Source organism: Vicia villosa, unplaced genomic scaffold (genome assembly GCF_029867415.1).
Source record: "Vicia villosa cultivar HV-30 ecotype Madison, WI unplaced genomic scaffold, Vvil1.0 ctg.000159F_1_1_3, whole genome shotgun sequence".
Classification (NCBI taxonomy): domain Eukaryota; kingdom Viridiplantae; phylum Streptophyta; class Magnoliopsida; order Fabales; family Fabaceae; genus Vicia; species Vicia villosa.
Window position 1 is genome coordinate 318,773 of NW_026705043.1, and position 18,151 is coordinate 336,923.

Below are 18,151 nucleotides of genomic sequence, written 5' to 3' on the forward strand. Positions count from 1 at the left end.
GGTCCAGATTTCTTGTTTTGGAAAGTGAGGATTCATAATTGTTTGGTAGTAAAAGAGATGAAATTGATAACATTAATGAGAAGGTTGGTAGTTATGACTTGGAAATGGAAATAAATACCAATAAAGAAGGTGTAGGTGGGGTAAGACATGTTGATAAATTCGAGGTTAATAAGGAGAGAGATATTGGCCGACACAGGAATTATGGGATCATTGATGGTGTGTCAAGCAGACTCCTAGGTTGAATAAAAAAGGAATAAATGGAAATGATGAGATAATAAATTCCTTATTCAGCCTTGAAATTAATGGGGAAATGATTGATGGGAATCATAGCAGTAAAAACAAGGAATTTATTACTGGGAATGGTAGGAAACATTAAAAAGGAAATAAAAAGCAAAAAGGATCTTCTGGTTATACATGGTGGCATTCAAGTAAAGGAGAAAAGCAGTGGGATAAGTGTGTTTGGAATGGAGGATATTTTTGGCAAGATGAATCCAAGAGATATACATGTGGCAGACAAATTTGAACTATTTAATATTAAAAGGAGAGACACGAGCATTGTGGGGGTAGATAAAAGAAGCAACATGGGTGACAGTGAAGATCCAGGTGGCTCGTTGCGATTGGTGCATGCCCATTCAAGCACAAAATAAAGAGTAGAGGTTGATATACCTCCCGATATAATGCTTTAGGTAAATGAAAAAAGGAATATTTTGAATGCTGAGGCTGACCATATCTTGGAAATGGATGCTGCAGGAACAAATGAGGAGAGAGATGATTCTGAGCAAGAGGAGACATTGGATAATGTTAAGGAAACTCCTTAAGTATGGAATATGGTTATGGTCTATTCTCAATTAGTTGTTATGATTAGTACAAACTTCAAAATTATGGTGTGGAATTGTAGGGGTGCGGCGAGTCGGGCTTTTTACAGATATTGTAAGCAATATATAGAGAATTATAAACCTTCTGTTTTGGTTTTTGTATAAACTAGATGTAATTCGGGCATTCTTAGTAATTATTTAAAAAGGTTGGGATATGATTGTTTGGAGAGCATGGAGAATAGCGGCTATGCTGGAGGGTTAGTGGTTGCCTGGAAGTTGTATGATATCAGACTCATTATGGGCAAGAAGGAGATGCAATTTATCCATTTTAAAATGGAGATTGAGAAGGAGGAGTGGTATTTTACTGCTATTTATGCGAGCCCTAATGAGCTACAGAAAAATCTTCTTTGGAAGGAGCTGCAGAATTTAGCTGGTAGTATTAAGGGTACTTGGATTATGGGTGGTGACTTTAATGATATAACGCATAGTACCGAGAAAAATGTGGATTGCCAGTATCTCTCAGTAGGTGCAAGAGATTTAGAGACAGGATGGATACTTGTAGAGTGAATGATGTAGAGTCTAATGACCCTAAATTCACGTGGAGGGGTCCCATTTATCATGGTGGTCAAAGAATCTATGAGAAGTTGGATAGAGCTCTGAGTAATGATGACTGGAGAATCCAATTTCCGAAAGCCTATGTGAAGTTTTTGGTTAGAGTGGAGTTTTCGGATCACCACCGTATTCTCATTAACCTTAAAGAGGATAATTTCGAGCACGCTCCAAACTCTTTTAGATTCGAGAATGTGTGGGTTCTGAATGAATCATATCATGATATGCTTCAAAAGTCCTGGACAACGAACATTCCTATTAGAATAAATCTCAATAATGTTGTTGAAGACATCGATAGGTGGAAGTTTGACACCTTTGATAAGATCAAAAGAAGGAAGAAGGAGATTATTAAAAGGCTTGAAGGCACGCAGAAAAAGCTTCAGCTACAGGACAATTATGGCGGCATGAGGAAGCTGGAAGCTAATTTACAAGAGGAACTTAGTGGTATCCTTAATCAGGAGGAAATTATGTGGCATCAAAGATCGAGGACTACGTGGGTAGCTTACGGGGATCGGAATACCAAATACTATCACATGAAAACTATCGCTAGAAGGAAAAGAAAAAAATCCTTATGTTGAAGAATGATAATGGTACGTGGTTGGAAGACCAAAATAGTTTGTAGGAGCATGTTACAACGTTTTATAAAAAATTGTTTGATAGTTCCAACTCTTGGTGTAGTTGGAATAAATATGATGTGGGATATTCGATTCTCAGTAGTGATAGAGTGAATGAGATAAAGGGTGAGATTAGCTATGCTAAAGTTAAAAATGATGTGTTTTCCATGAAGCCGTGGAAGGCGCTAGGTCCCGATGGATTTCCAGCAGGATTCTATCAAAAGTCTTGGGATGTTGTTGGTAATGATGTTTATAATTTTGTGAAGGAAGAGTGGAAGTGCCCTAGCATGATTAGTGAAATAAAAAAGACAAATATATGTCTTATACCAAAGGTGGAGCAACCTCAAACTATCAATCAATTTCGGACAATTTCTCTGTGCAACACGATCTACAAAATTATCAACAAGGTGGCGGTTAGTAGATTAAAATCGTTTATGGCTTATCTTGTCTCCCCGTATCAAACCGGGTTCGTACCTAGTCTCTCTATTCATGAGAATATTATCATCGCGAATGAAGTAACGCACTGCATGAATAACAAGAAAGGGAAGCATAGGCTCTTTGCCATCAAGATTGATTTGTCTAAAGCTTATCACAAGCTTAATTGGGAGTTTATTTGGAGAATTATCAGTGAAGTAGGAATTCAAGACGACATGATCAACATTATTATGCATGGTGTTATTAGTGTTGAAACGAATGTCAACTGGAATGGTAATCATAGTGAGTTCTTTAGGCCTCACCGGGGTATTCGTCAGGGGGACCCGATATCCCCGTATCTCTTTGTTATGTGCATTGACAAGTTGTCCCACTTGATTGAGCATGAGGTTAATTAGAAAAAGTGGAAGTCCTTTCATGTTGGTAGGCAAGGTGTGCACATATCTCATTTAATGTTCGCAGACGACTTACTTTTATTCGGTGAAGCCTCTGAGAAACAAATTCTTTGTATTAAGCAAACGCTAGATACCTTCTGCAAGATGTCCGACCAAGAAATCAACAAGGATAAGTCCAACATTGTTTTTTCTAAGAATGTGGCCAGAAGCTTGAGAACCAAGTTGGTTAGTTTGTCTAGATTCAGGGAGACTAGCAGATTTGGTAAGTATCTAGGGGTTCCCTTAACTGGTAAAGCCCTAAGGAAGCATGATTGCGACTATGTGACAGAGCAAATTATGCAAAGGCTGAATAATTGGAAGGCTCAGAATATTTCCTTCGCGGGTAGAGTTACTCTCGCGAAGAGTGTTATGGAAGCTATTCCAGTTTATCCAATGATGACAAGCATTTTGCCGATTGCGAGCATCAAACATATTCAGAAGTTACAGCGAGATTTATATGGGGAGACACTAAGGATAAAAAGAAGTTTCATGCTGTAAGCTGGGATGCTGTCACTAAACCAAAAGATGCTAGAGGTTTAGGTTTACGAGATATGCATGTTATGAATGAGGTTTGTATTATGAAACTTGGGTGTAAGATTATTAATGGTGATAATGATCTTTAGTGCAATACTATGAGAGGAAAGTATAAGATTGAGAGTAGAAACACTCAGCTTAAAGAAAAAGGCTCTAATTCAGCCTTGTGGAAATCCATTGTGAAAACCTCTGCTAACCTTCGAGAGCTTGGTGTTTGGAGGACTGGTGATGGTGCAGATGTAAAGACGTGGCAAGATTGTTGGGTAGAAGCTGGTGAGTTTATTTATGGATAGTGTAGACCATATACCTCCGGATGTTAATGATGTTATGGTTTGTGATCTTGTAGGGGAGGATGGTGACTGGAATTGGAGGATTATGGAGTGGATTCGACCATAAATTAGAATGAAGATAGCTGTTATTTTACCTCTTGTTGCTAATGAGCTTAGGGACTCCTTCCATGTATTGAATGAAGACGATGGATCCTTTTCTATTGGGAAGATGTATTGTTATATGCTCAATGAAGAGGACGGTAATGTAAACAAGAGTTAGGATGGGATCTGGAAACTCCAAGTACCTGAAAGAGTGCGAAGTTTTATTTGGTTAGTGTACCATGATAGGCTGCTTACAAATTTCAGATTGAATGGTTTTGGTTTCGGGAATTCCAGGTGCAGTCTGTGCGGGCATGTTTGTGAATCCATGTTACATGCGCTTAGAGACTGCAAGCTTGCAAAGCGGGTTTGGGATAATGCAGTTCCTATCGGTATTGCTCAGGATTTTTACACTGGGAGCCTGAGTGATTGGATTGAGCTGAATATGTCTATGAGCAGAAGGATGGCAAATGAGTGGAGCAATTACTGGGCCTTTGGCTGTTATTTCATCTGGTTTTGGAGGAATAAGGAGATCCATAACCAAGGGTTCATTAGACCGATGCAAGTGAGGAAATTCTTTTTTGGGAGGATTAAAGAATACAATGACGCTATCAAGGTCAGGAAAAGCATCATGGATAGAAGGTTGGAAGTGAATAATTTTCATTGGTGCTTTCTGGAAGCTGGGTTTGTCAAGCTTAATGTAGATGGAGCGACGGATGGCTATGGTAAGTCTGGATGCGGAGGTATTATTAGAGATTCACCGGGTATGTGGATTGGCAGCTTTTCGAAGTTTGTTAGGAATTGTAGTGCTCTCCGGGTAGAATACCGGGGGATTTATGAAGGTATCGTTTTGACTCTTGGATATGGATATAGGAAAGTGGAAGCTCACTCGGACTCTAAGGTTGTTGTGGAAACTATCCTTCAGAAGCATAACAGGAATAATGGAGAGGCCATCCTGATGAATAGAATTCAAAGCCTGCTAGGAAATTTTGATGAGATTAGGCTTGTGCATGCATACAGAGAATCGAATGAATGTGCTAATTTGTTAGCAACAGCTGGTAGGAAGATGAGTGGGGGTATCATAATTCACCAAAGTGTTCCTCCTATTTTGAGCAAGGCTCTTGAGAGTGATATTATAGGAGTTTCTGCTCCTAGGAGTTTGTTTGTTTGTTTAGTTGTTCTTTGGGCTTTGGCCCTCCCTTCTAGCAAAAATAAAAAATAAAAATAATATTTAAAAATAAAGATTTTGTCTCTCAAATTAAGACAATCATTGATAAAAATAAAACAGATATTATGTTGATAGTGACCCGTGAGATAAATAAAATTTTAATTTTATTAAAATTAAAAAATATATTATTAATATTTTTAGTGATAATAAATTAATAGAGAGAAAAAATTAAAATGAAAGTAAGAAAGTGTGAGAAAAAAATGTGAGAGAGATATGAAATTTTAATAAAGAGAAAATGTGTATATGTAGTATTTAATTGTAATTTAATTGTGAATGTTGAAAAATAAATGACACGTGTGATACTATAATAGGCGATAGATGAAAAAAAAGTAAACATTACTTATTTTATCTAAATGCTCTTTTATAGTGTAAAAAATTTGTAATGAAAAGACAATTTAGAAAATTTATGCAATTGAATTGTTATATAAGACCGTTGATACAATAAATGCTAAACAAATAGAATATTTTTACTACGGAATAAAACTATAGGAATATGTTAAACATAAATAAAAAAATTAATGAAATCTTTAATCGATTCAGTGGTGATTGACAGTAGACTTAACAAGAGAAGATCACGCACAATCCTCTGCAATTGTGATTGGGGGAGCTGAAATCATTTGATATCCGAATTAAATTAGGCAGATCAATGATGGTATGAAGAACTGTGGTTTGATCATCTACAACTATGATTGCCGAATGAGAAGGGGTTGGAATTAGATTTGAGTCGGATATTGATGCTAACTATTATTATTATTATTATTATTATTATTATTATTATTATTATTATTATTATTATTATTATTATTATTATTATTATTATTATTATTATTATTGTTATTTTGTTTATGATTAAAAAATACATAATAATTATCAAATGAATTAAAAGAAAGATATTTAATCATTATTTTGTTAAGAATTGCGTAAACTTGAAACAAAGAAATACATAAGCTAGAAGGAAGGTGGATACAGTATAAGTGAAAGTAAAAAAAAAAGTGTATAAATGAAGTATTATTGACTCTTGCCACTGTTCAACTTGGACGCAATCGACTACCACCATCTTCCTCCTTCCTTACATTACATTTCCTTCCAATCTCCATCCTCTCTCCTCCATTTCTCAAGGTAATCCATCTCTCTATTTTCTTAATTTCATATCTCCAATCTGATTTCATGGCGATAGAAACCCAAAAAAAAAAAACCTATTTTTCTCTGTTCTAAAATACCTCAATGCATGCAATTATGTGTAATTGATTCGATTACTGTTATCTATTATTGTTCATGTAAACGCTATGTGGAAAATTGATAAGCCCTTTTTGTTGGTTTCAATTCATTCAGAGATCTCACGGAACAAATTGAGTTTTCTTTTAATTCGTTAAGAGATCTATTCAATCCTGATTTTTTGTTTTTTTTCTTCAATTCTTTGGTACTGAGAATTGTATTGAATAGAATATTCATATTGGTGCAGTGTCGTAATCAACATCAAACTTGTGAACTGTTTATTTGATTTCATTGACTGCCTCCAAGTCCGACTAGACGCGTTTTTGGGGTTTTTTTAGTTGCCTGTGACTAAACTTGTGAACGCGTTTGTGAATTGTTATTATTTATTTTTATTATTAGTATTATCTGTGCGAATGAAGCACGGAAACGAACACAACACCGACATCTGATTACTTTTAACTTATTCATTTTTCAAATTATATCAGTGTCGACGAGTCTGTGTCCGTGTTGTGTCTGATGTTTGTGTGCTCTATAGGTTATGAGTTGAAGTTGATGACGCCCAATGTGGTTACTTAGATGAGTTTCTTGACTCTAATTGACTAGTCTTTCGACTTTGGGACATAACTGGGGTTGCAGTTGTGATGTTGTTGCATAAATCTCTAAAACCTTTATATTGTGGTTGCTGATCGTAATTTAGTAATTTAGAACACTGTGCATTATATTTTATTAGTCTTTTGGGTTGGACTCAGACGGTCTTAGGTCTTAACAGCAGTTGATGTGATCGCAATTGTAATTGTAATGCTGTTGTAGATATCTCTATAATCTTTATATTGTGGCTGTAACTGCATTATAACAATGTGTATTATATGATTAGTCTTTTGAGTTGACTCTCCTAATGAGCTTAAGTGATAAAAGCGGACGATGGTATTGCAATTGCAGTTACAATGTTGTTGCAAAGATCTCTAACCATGTTTATATTGCAATTGTAACTGTAGTTGCTGACTGTAAAAATGTGTATATTATTTGATTAGTTTCTTGGATTAAGCTCTCCTCATGAATTTTTAAGTCATAACAGCAACATAAAACCTTTATGTTGAAGCTAGGACTACAATTGCTGACAGCAGTTTAGAACAATGTGTGTAATATCTTATTAGCGAATAGAATGAATAAAAATTTGAATTTTTTTCTGAAGGTTTTTGGAAGAAACAACATGGGTAGCAAGGCACCGAGTTGGTCTGACCAATGGGGAAACGGTGGGCTTGGAAGCGACGAGTATGATGATGATGTGATGGTGAAGAAGAATACTAAGAGCAATGGAAGTGGCAAGATGGCAGATGCAAAAGCTATGGCATCGGTTAGTATGGGCAAAGCGAAAACAGTTGCGATCGTCGGTGCTGACAAAGCTAAGTCAGCTGCTGTGGTAGGTGCTCAGAAAGTGAAAAGCGGTACCTCTGCTGGATTCAAATGGATCAAGAATCAGTGTCAGAAAAAGAAGTAAGAACAGAAAAACTCACTCATTTGCTTGGACTTTGGACAGTTTCATATCATGTCTTTGTTAAATACACCATTGGTGCTCAAATATAGTGATTCATTATAATGATTTGGTTTTTAATTTGGAGTACAGAAGTTCATAATAGCTTTGTTTTCTATATTTCTGGATTTATAATCATAGATAAATTTTACATTTTTACTTTTATATCATTTGTGCCAGTGTTTATATTTTAGGGGTGCAATTACATGTGATGCTCGATCTGATAAACATAATAATCTGATTAATTGGGATTGAATCAATCTATAAAATATGTTGGGCTGGTTTTTATTCAGTCTGATCTAACTGAATTTTATAGGGTTCGTATATCAATTTCTTTAAAAATTTAATTGAATTTAAATCAATCCATTCACTGTCATTTTCATAGGATTTGAATTAATAACTATTTAGTAAATTTTCAAAAGAAGCACAGTCGGTTTTATAGAATTTGTTTGGAGATTTAAACACAACAACATAGTCACTAGTCAGTCGAGTGTTTTAAAAACCGGACTGAACTGGCCGGTCGGACCGGTCAGATTGGGTATCGGAGGGGTCACCGGTCTGGTCTGATTGTTGGACCAGATAGGCTATTGAAATGGTGGAAACCGGTCAAAACCGAAAAAACTAGTGAACCGGCGGTTTTAGAAAACCGGTGGTTCAATTGCATACTCTCTTTTTTCGCACAAAACAACGCCGTTTTCATGATTTTTTTTTTTATAAAAAATATAATTAGACTTTCTTCAAACCTTATTTAGAATAACTTTTCCCCTATATGTAATTAGAATTGGTTTAAAATTTGTTTAAATTTATATTTTGTATTATTTTGTTGTGAGTGAAGATTATATTTAGAATTTGAATGTAAAAAATAAATATGTAAAAATATGATATTTTAAAATTGTAAAATTTTGTAGGTGTTGTGATATGTTTTAGATACTAAGTTATCCGGTTCGATCGATGTAATAAATATATAGTATTGCAATAGAGATCGGTTTATTCAAGCGAGTTATCCGGTTTAATCTGATTTAGTCATGCGGTTCGACCAATGACGCAGTGGTTCAACTAATAAACCAGTGACCCAATACTCTCACCAGTTTGATGACCGGTCCGATTTTTAAAACCCTGTCACCAGTCACCTAATCTATAGCTATGCTATCAACATATCTTTAGTTGTCCGGTCCGACGAGACTCTTTACATACTCACTCATATCCAATACTATTGAACTTACTGCACTCACTCACATCCAATAACTTAGTCCAAGAATATAAAGACAGGTGATTCACTTAGTGCACTCACTCACATCCAATAACTTAGTCCAAGAATATAAAGACATGTGATTCGATAGCGAAAACATGATAATATGTGGTCTAATAGATGTATCATGGATGTGTTGACACTTAAAAAGTTTCACTTTTAATAAATGAACTCAACAAATCAATATATGGTTCGTGCTAGATCCTTTGATAGGTTTACTCGATTAATTTGTATGTAACATGTAAATCACTCAACTATAGCTTATATTTTCAAATGAACTATAGGTAAGAATAAAAACAAGGTGGTAAAATACGTTAAAGTAAAAAAGAAAAAAAGAAAAAAAGCAGCAAGAGTTGAAAAATAATTCTATATAAATATATATTATAAGTAAGGAGATACACTTATAATTCATTTCATAGCACCAAATTATCTCTAATGATATTTCAAATTTTTAAATTGGACACTAAAGATGGTCTCCACGAGGGCTAATTAGAGAGCGTCATCCTCAAAGAGTCTTGCCTCAATGCCTCCTCCACCATCTCCACAACAAGTCGACAAACCTCCATCAAGCTTTTGGCCTGCTTATCCTGAACCTCAAGTATCTCCAAGTTATGGTCTAGGTGGTTTTTCGGGAGCGTCTAGTGTCTTGATAGGGTATGATATCCTATAGAACCATGTCATGTAGCCCTCAACATAAGCCTAGTGTACATAAGCAACCTCTCGGTGATACTCCTCTAGTACCATGTGACTCTCGAAATCATCTAGTATAGCACCAAGATCTCTGCGGCAGACGCCGAGAGGAGCGGCCTCATAAGGAGGTCTCATAATGATGTGCAAGTAGCCAAACTGGACTATCGCTTGCTCTGAAAGATAAGAATACATAAGAGATGACCCACATGTCAGTCATCTAGAGTATAAGGATATGACGTCAAATAGATGTGTCTGGCAGTGACGCTCGTATGTGCAGAAGCAAACATCATTTGTTACCATACGATCAAAAGAAACTCTGAATGGCTCGACCGCACTATTCCCCTTGTAAGGAACAAATGCTGCTGCACGTGGCTAGTCCTCATCATAGGCAGATGCAACTTCCCAACGGATAATGCGAAGGAATTGAGAGATGATTCATTCTTGAAAATGATTCGGATAAAATATTACAAATGATTTAGGAAAATATTAATAATAAGAAACTGCGTAAGAAGCATGCAGCTACTTGTCATCTATTTTGTATTCCAAAGATAACTCTCCCATACCTTCGAGTACAAGTAGACCAAACAGGCGGTCCTTTAGTTGTACTCGTGAATTACAGTCAGATCGGTGAAGTACTTACGGTAGACCGCATCTTGCATTTTTGTCCACAAACATGGTCGTACCAACCAGGAACAAGAGGTAACACCTCAATGCGCAATGTTGGTGGTACTCAACCTGCACATCATCGTTTATGACATCTGAGGCCCACTGTAGATGTTTTTTATAAAGCCTTACCAAAATAAATAAATCTAGCATGAGCATCTCTAATGTAATGTGCCTCATGAGCAGCCTCATCTAGGTCAGTCCCCAAATGGGTGACCATCAGGTTGATATCTTCCTCCCGACTGATCTTCTCATGGTCTAGTAATCTCCCCTTGATGGGAAGTGCAACATGCATGAGACGTAATCCAATGTGATGGTCATTTCGCCTATATGTTGGTGGAAATATGACGTCTCTGAGTGACACCTCTTTGCAAAAGCTGTCTGCATGCCGTGGTTTATGATCGCGTACGCAGCAGAACATAAATTGGCAAGATCGAAATAGCAGATAACCTCACGAACCAAGCATCAATGGACTAACCTCACGAACCAAGCATCAATGGACTGTACCAACTCCAAAATCTTTCTTACGCGTTTAATCAATTTCAAACAATCACACTCCTGTAATAAGAAAATATAAACATCAGTATGAATTTAATTAGTTGACAACATAGGAATTGCAAAATATGAATTGCAAAAGGAGAAATATACCTCTACAATAATTAGTTGACAACATATTTATACCATCTATTCTTTTTTAATTGTCATTTTTTTCAATAATTTTTTCCTTTTCTTAACTATCACTTTTAAAGTTTAAAGTTGTATTTTCATTAAAATTACTAAGTTATTTATTAGAGAATAAATAAATAAGTAATTAATAGTATTAGATAGAAAGACAATTATCGTATGACAATTAAAAAAATTTATTAGTTTTCTTGGTACTAAAACAGTGTTGTCCACGGCGGAGAGTGAAAAGACCACCATATCAGCTACATTGTGACACTGTTATAGCATATTATTGCCAGCATATTACTGCCAAAATACCACCATATCAGCTACATTGTGACACTGTTATAGCATATTATTGCCAGCATATTACTGCCGAAAAACAAACAATATCAGCCTATAAATACTATTGAGGCAAATCCAAAATATCCGCCATAGCACCACTATTGCAGATATTTGATAACAATGCATGTAAAAAGTTTTAAAAAAAAGTCGGATGGAGTAACAATGAAAATGAACGAGAAATAGAAATAAATGAACGAGAATTAGAAATTATATTTAAAAAAATAAACGCAGATGCAAAATAAGTTCCAATACACATAAAGACTGTCATATAGATCAGCTGATAAAACTTTTGCAGAAACGGATCAAACAGCAGAATTTACAATTAAGATCACTTTTTCACAATGGCCAGTTTTTCATAAAGTTCTATTCACATTCTGCATTGGATTATTACTTCAGCTCATCATTCCAAAGGTGTTCTCCCCACTGTAAGTCATATAAAGAAATCCATCTTCGTCTTTATTTTCTTCATAAATTGCAGACATCATAGCCGCTGCACAAACATAAAATCATTTCTCAATTCACCAAATCAAGTCCAATAAATTAATAATCATTACAAATTAACAAAAATTAGATCTAGATTCCCTACAGTAAGCAGGCATTTACACTATGCAAACAACCCCAGTTGTTAATTTGAGGTCAGATGGCTCAGATTACACAATAACAAAATCAGATTTTAGCAATCTGTAGTTAATTTACATAGGATGATCAAGGTAGAATGTGTGATGCGGTTATGGCAGCAACCCGATTACATAAAATTCCACGTATTGTACAATATATACACACCAACGCATACAAAAACCTTATACATTACCAGTTGGTGGTAAAATGTTCTTGACAAAAATGAAGATGGCTTTTTCAGGACTCAGCTTGATTCTCTTTCGCACCACATACACAAACTGGCCAACAGTCAAATCAGCAGGAACAAGATACCTACATTCATCCAAAAAAAGGGGACAATAATATAAACCAAAGCCTCAATGAAAACCCTTCTGTCACTGTATAATCAAACTATCACTTTTCTTACAGCTCCTATTTATTAAATCCATTAATGAGTTTTCATATAAATGAACTCATAAAAAACACCCATAGATATGATTCAGTATTGGAACGCTCTTTATTGCTCCAAATCACATCGCGCAACTTCTTTCTGTATTCTTTAACATTAACCCTATAACAGTATTTTTGAGAAAATAAGGCAATTATGTTTACATGTTTAAAACATGATAATAAGGCTTGGTAGCTCAACAACATTATAATTTGGTGCCACATACATACACGGGAAATACACAAAACTAGACAGGTCTTGGCAAAACTTCAAGGATATTATAACCCAGATGGCTCAAGTCCAAGAATAAGAAGTGTATATTTTTCAATTTCCAAACTACGCATTCTATGACATTCAAAACTTCAACCGGATAAAGAAGAACATGTTAATGAAGAAACTAATCAAGGAACGGAAGATAGCATTTATATAGGAAAGTTGGAGTAAATGAAATGGGCCAATATATACACTTGCACTTTCCAAAGAATAAAAAAGAAACTAACTTTTTCTTATCAATTTCAGGAACATCAGTCTTCTCTGCCCTTTCAACAATTACCTATATGAAAAGATCAACAAGATCAGTAAGCAGGAAAGATTATGATGGCATATGCACGCTGTAGAAAGCAAGTCTTACTGGAATTCTATCAGGATACTTCTCTCTTATGCGAGCTGCTTCAGCCTGCCTCCTTTCTGGCATTAAATTAGAAACATATGTTGGACATAAGTCACCGAATGGATAAAACAAATACAAACTTCCTTGCACTTAGTAATGGTTTTTAGGGATAAAGGAATTCTCTAACCACAAAATCAAAGAGCTAGAACGCCAAAGAATGTGAATGTAAAAAAAGAGGGCACAAGTTACTAATACTATCAACAAACAAATCAAGTTCACAAGTTACTAATACTATCAACAAACAAATCAAGTTCACAAGAAGTGAGGTAACCCAAACCAAAATGCAATACTATCATTATTCCTTTTTAAGTAGTATAAGACTGTTTAACACAACAAGGAAATAAATAAATTTTGTTGTTGTTGATGAAATTAATGGTCTTTTTCCTATGTAACAAATTACAATGTTTATTATCTCATCTTATTGATCCTATTTCTCGGTCATTAGTCAACAATAAATAGTTACAGGTTTATTGACAAAGCAACAAAGCAACAAATAACGTTGCATCTAACTTTAAAAAAATACAATTAAATATAATAGGATCCATTAAGAGAAAGAGGCCTAATTGGAGAGAGAAATGCTGAGTTCGCAAGTTAGTTAGAGAGAGAGGGTGAGTTGGTTAAAGAGAGTAGGGAAGTTACACGTGAAAGGGACTGCTGCACATTCGTGTGAATTGGATAAATAGGTTTTTTTTTTCTTACTTTGAGGAGCTTTGCTCTGAGATCATAGAGAATTTGTATTAGTTTCTTCTAATCATTAATAATAATTTTCTCTTAGGTTCCTAAGAAAATAGGAACAACATCCTTCTAAAAAACAAACGGAGAGAGTATATGAACCTATGGTATGGAGCACAGACACCGGGAATTCGACACCGACACCGACACCAACACAGACACATCAACACCAGTGATAATTTAAAAAAATAATAAAATTAAAGGTAATCATAACTCATAAGGTCGGTGTCAGTTACCGCCACTGATTGTATTTGAGTGACATAGATCATTGTTTATACTCAAAGAAGAAAGTTAATACAACAAATAGAAATATGAAAAGTTCAATTTTCATAGGAAGTAAACCTAAACTTCAGATCCCAATTAAAGCCTAACAAGAAATTACAAACCTAACTGAATGGTACTAGTACTCTAGACTAGAATCATAAATATAAAGTTTAATTATTTCAAGATCATTATACCATACGATGAAAATAGAAGAAAGCACAGTTAATCGAAAGAAACAAACCGAGTGGGTGTTCAGTCTTGAATGAGCTCTTAGCCATGGAAAATAATCTGCAGCAGAAAACAGAGGCAAATAAAGTTAAGAAAATAAATAAAACCTAAATATTGGGAATCAGGGTTTTGTTTGAAAGTAGTGATGATCCAGGTACGAAAAGAATTGAAATATAGAAAGGAGATAATGAGTGGGATTCGGAATAGAAAATGAAGAAAAGAGAGAGAAATTGCTTACGAGATGCTGAGTAAAAGAGTGAGGAAGATTCAGAAATTGGGTTTAGAGATCGGAGATGAAATAAGAAACCTTACTAAACAAACTAGTAAACACTGTCACTGGTCAACGACGTCGTTTCGTTGTAACTCTTATCCTTTATTATAGGCCCATAATTTTATGGGCCAGTTTATTTTAACTTTTTTCTAAAATAATTTGTATAGTTGTATGTATTTTTGTTTAAAAAAATATTAAAAACTTTTAAATTAAAATTTGGTTTTAGTTGTTATTTCTAAAATATTATTTTAAATATTGTTCTAGACTGAGTTGATATTTGGCTTAAATATAATGCAAGGTTTAAATCCAACTTGCCCAACTATTGAATAGGAGCCACACTTGGCTAAGCTTGGCGAGTCCACAAATCTCATGAACAGGTCTGCGGCCCGAGCAAGACCTCTTTCAGGACTTCGGACAGGCGTGTCACACGAACACCTTCGTCTGTCTGTCCTCTTCGAGGACCCTCCTCCTCGTAGAGTTCCTTCACCTTCAACCCTCTGAATTATACGTAATTTACGCGCTTCTGAGAAGACCCCGTCTTCCCTGATACTTCAGAGCGGTCTCCTGACAGTCTCCATCTTGGGCTTGGGCATCTAGTCCAATATGGAGATTTTTGCCTAACGCTAGGGGGTATAAATACCCTCTTCCAGGGTCAGGTATTTATTCTCTCTCACTCTTACCTTCCTTTGCTCTCTTTCTTACTTTGTCGACGAAGTACCTTGCAAGTACACACCCCTTTTTCACAAAAAGTCCAACACCTTGCAGGTCATTGACGATCCATTCTGATCAGGTACAATCAAATATATTATTAATTTTTTTAATTATCAAAATTTTAAAAAATAATTTAATTTTAAAGATATTTGAAATAATTTAATTATCATAATTTTAAAAAATAATTTAACTATCAAAATTATTTTTGAAATATTGTGACTATAATATTTATAATGAATTTTTATTTTATACAATTTCAAAATTATTTTTAAATTTTAAAAAACTAAAAGAATTTTAAAAAAAAAATTTATAAAAAAAATAAAAAATTTATTTTTAAGGCTAAAATAAACAGATCCATATCACACTTTAAAATTTGATTTATTAATTCTTTTGTTTGGTTTTTTTAGAATTTTAGTGTCTCTTCTAATTTAAGATCAAAACTTAATGACATAACACATGATGTGTTAATGTCACATTTTTAATATTAATTTTATGTCTTGTATTATTTTATTTTATTTATAAAAATAGAAATAAAATTTAAAAAACTTAGGTTAAATTGCTTTAAATTTAAATGATTTACTTTTTTTAGAATAATTTTTTAATCATATGTCTATTTTTAGAAAATTTAAAGAATTAATTAATTAAATTTTAGAAATAAATTTTGGACTAGAGGGATTAAACCATAGACTTCAAGGTAAAAAATAGAAAATGTTATTTTGACACCAAATCCTATACACACACCGTATATAATGGTGTGTAAAAATTTGGTTTATACAATATATAATTTGGTTAATGTGTCTTGATATTAAAAATTTGGAAAATAAAATGGGTTAATTGAGTGTAATAAGTTGATTAATATTTATCATAACTTGATTATTAAGTGTCCAGACATAAAAAAATAGCCTTTGCAGTAAATCAACTATGATTAATTAATTAATGGTATGTATAAGATTGGTTAATACATATCATAATAACCAATGTCTTACTAGTGCGTTCGCACGGGTACCCGTCGTTTTCGTGCATTGTGATTGAAGGAAATAAAAGATGATAAGGAAAATGTTATGTTGTTCAATATAGATATTATTGTAGAAGTAAATGTCCTAAAAACAAAAGTGTAAAATATAGAAAAAAAAATTTAATAGGTTGGGCCAAAGTTTGAGATATATTGATTAATAAACATTATTTTCCCCTTAATATTTGAAAGCTTGCATGCAGGGGTGGCCCTGAGCATGGGCTCGCGGGGCGGGAGCCCAGGGCCCCATAATTTTAGGGGCACCAATTTTTTTTACATATATATATATATATATATATATATATATATATATATATATATATATATATAAATTTATTATAAAAAAATTGTTAGATTTAATTTTTGAATTACTCACTAACAAAATTATAGGGGCACTACAAAGTCAAAATTAATAAAAGAATATAATTCCCCATAAATAAAATATAGAGTGAAATAAAATCAATTAATCCTCCTAAAATAAAATCAATTAATATATCCATCATTTTAGCAACTAAACAATTTAATTGAGACACTAAAATTCAAATAATGATATAGAGAATATTTTATATTATTCATAATGTTATTTGATAGGTTAGAAATTTTCTGACCATGTCAAATTTGGATTAAGTTGTTGATCTTGATGGTGAAATTTTGTTTGAAGAATTGAAAGTTATTATAGAAGTTTTAACAGTTGAATCAAAATCAAGCTATATGATATTGAGTTCTTGACTTTTAATTATTTTCCTAATGTATGCATAGCTTATAGAATAATATTAATTATTCCTATCAGAGTTGCATCTTCTGGAAAAAGTTTTTCTAAATTCAAATTATTAAAATCTTATTTGAGATCTACTATGTCGCGAGATAAATTAAATAGTCTTGCGTTGATTTCAATTAAAAATAATTTTTTGAAGAATCTTGATTATGACCAAATTATTAACGATTTTGCAACAAAAAATATTAAGAGGATGATATTTAAATAATTTTAAAGGTTTGGTCAATTTTTTATAGAAAAAAAGACCGAATTAAGAAGAAGAAGCAGTGTTTTAAAAACCGGACCGGTCATCGAACCGGTGAGAGTACTGGGTAACTGGTTTATCGGTCGAACCACTGGATCACTGGTCGAACCGCACGACCAAACCAGATTAAACCGGATCACTCGGTTGAATAGACCTGTCATTATATATGTATAAAACCAGTCGAACCGGATGATCGAGTCTTTAAAAAAATATAACTTGCTTTTAAATTTTTTAAAAATACCATATCATAAATTCACAATTTCATAACTTAAATTCAAATTTTAAACAAATGTGTCACACATAACAAAATAGTAAAAAATTATAAAGTCTAATCGCAAACAAAGTCTAATTACAACATAATCTAATTGAATAGTTTATAACAAAATAACTCCAATGTATACCAAATTTAATTCAAAATAGGATCCTCCTAAAAAGAAAATCAAATAAAATTCAATATGTTTATGCTATTTAACAAAATTTATTAGCAAAGATAACAAATAGACAATAAAGTTTTTAATTTATCACTAACGAAAAAAACTATGTGAGAATGCTATTTAAGTAATACACAACTAAATATATTAAAAAAAAAGTTTAAAAGAAATGCTAAAAAAAAGTTTTAAAAAAATTTTTAAAAAATTTTAAAAAAAAGTTTTAAAAAAAAATGCAATCAAACCGCCGGTTTTCTGGTTTTCCCGATTTTTCCGGTTTTCACCGATTCCCACCGGTTTGATGACATACCCGATCTGACTATTGAACCAGACCGGTTACCAGGCCGGTTCTCGGTTCAACCGGTCCGACCGGCCGGTCCG

General features: G+C 33.7%; 2 protein-coding genes across 2 annotated transcripts; one reads left to right on the forward strand and one right to left on the reverse strand.

Moving 5' to 3' along the window:
- The first annotated feature begins 1,046 nt into the window (after positions 1–1,046).
- On the forward strand, positions 1,047–3,834 carry LOC131624735 (uncharacterized). Its single transcript, XM_058895655.1, has 6 exons — positions 1,047–1,260; positions 1,329–1,917; positions 2,103–2,859; positions 3,252–3,473; positions 3,528–3,711; positions 3,785–3,834. The coding sequence occupies exons 1-6, from the start codon at positions 1,047–1,049 to the stop codon at positions 3,832–3,834; spliced, it is 2,016 nt and encodes a 671-aa protein (XP_058751638.1).
- Positions 3,835–11,622: 7,788 nt separating this feature from the next.
- On the reverse strand, positions 11,623–14,678 carry LOC131624744 (autophagy-related protein 8C-like). Its single transcript, XM_058895662.1, has 6 exons — positions 14,568–14,678; positions 14,343–14,389; positions 13,067–13,122; positions 12,936–12,988; positions 12,202–12,320; positions 11,623–11,880 (listed from the first exon to the last, which is right to left on the reverse strand). The coding sequence occupies exons 2-6, from the start codon at positions 14,377–14,379 to the stop codon at positions 11,783–11,785; spliced, it is 363 nt and encodes a 120-aa protein (XP_058751645.1). The 5' UTR covers positions 14,380–14,389; positions 14,568–14,678; the 3' UTR covers positions 11,623–11,782.
- Positions 14,679–18,151: the final 3,473 nt, after the last annotated feature.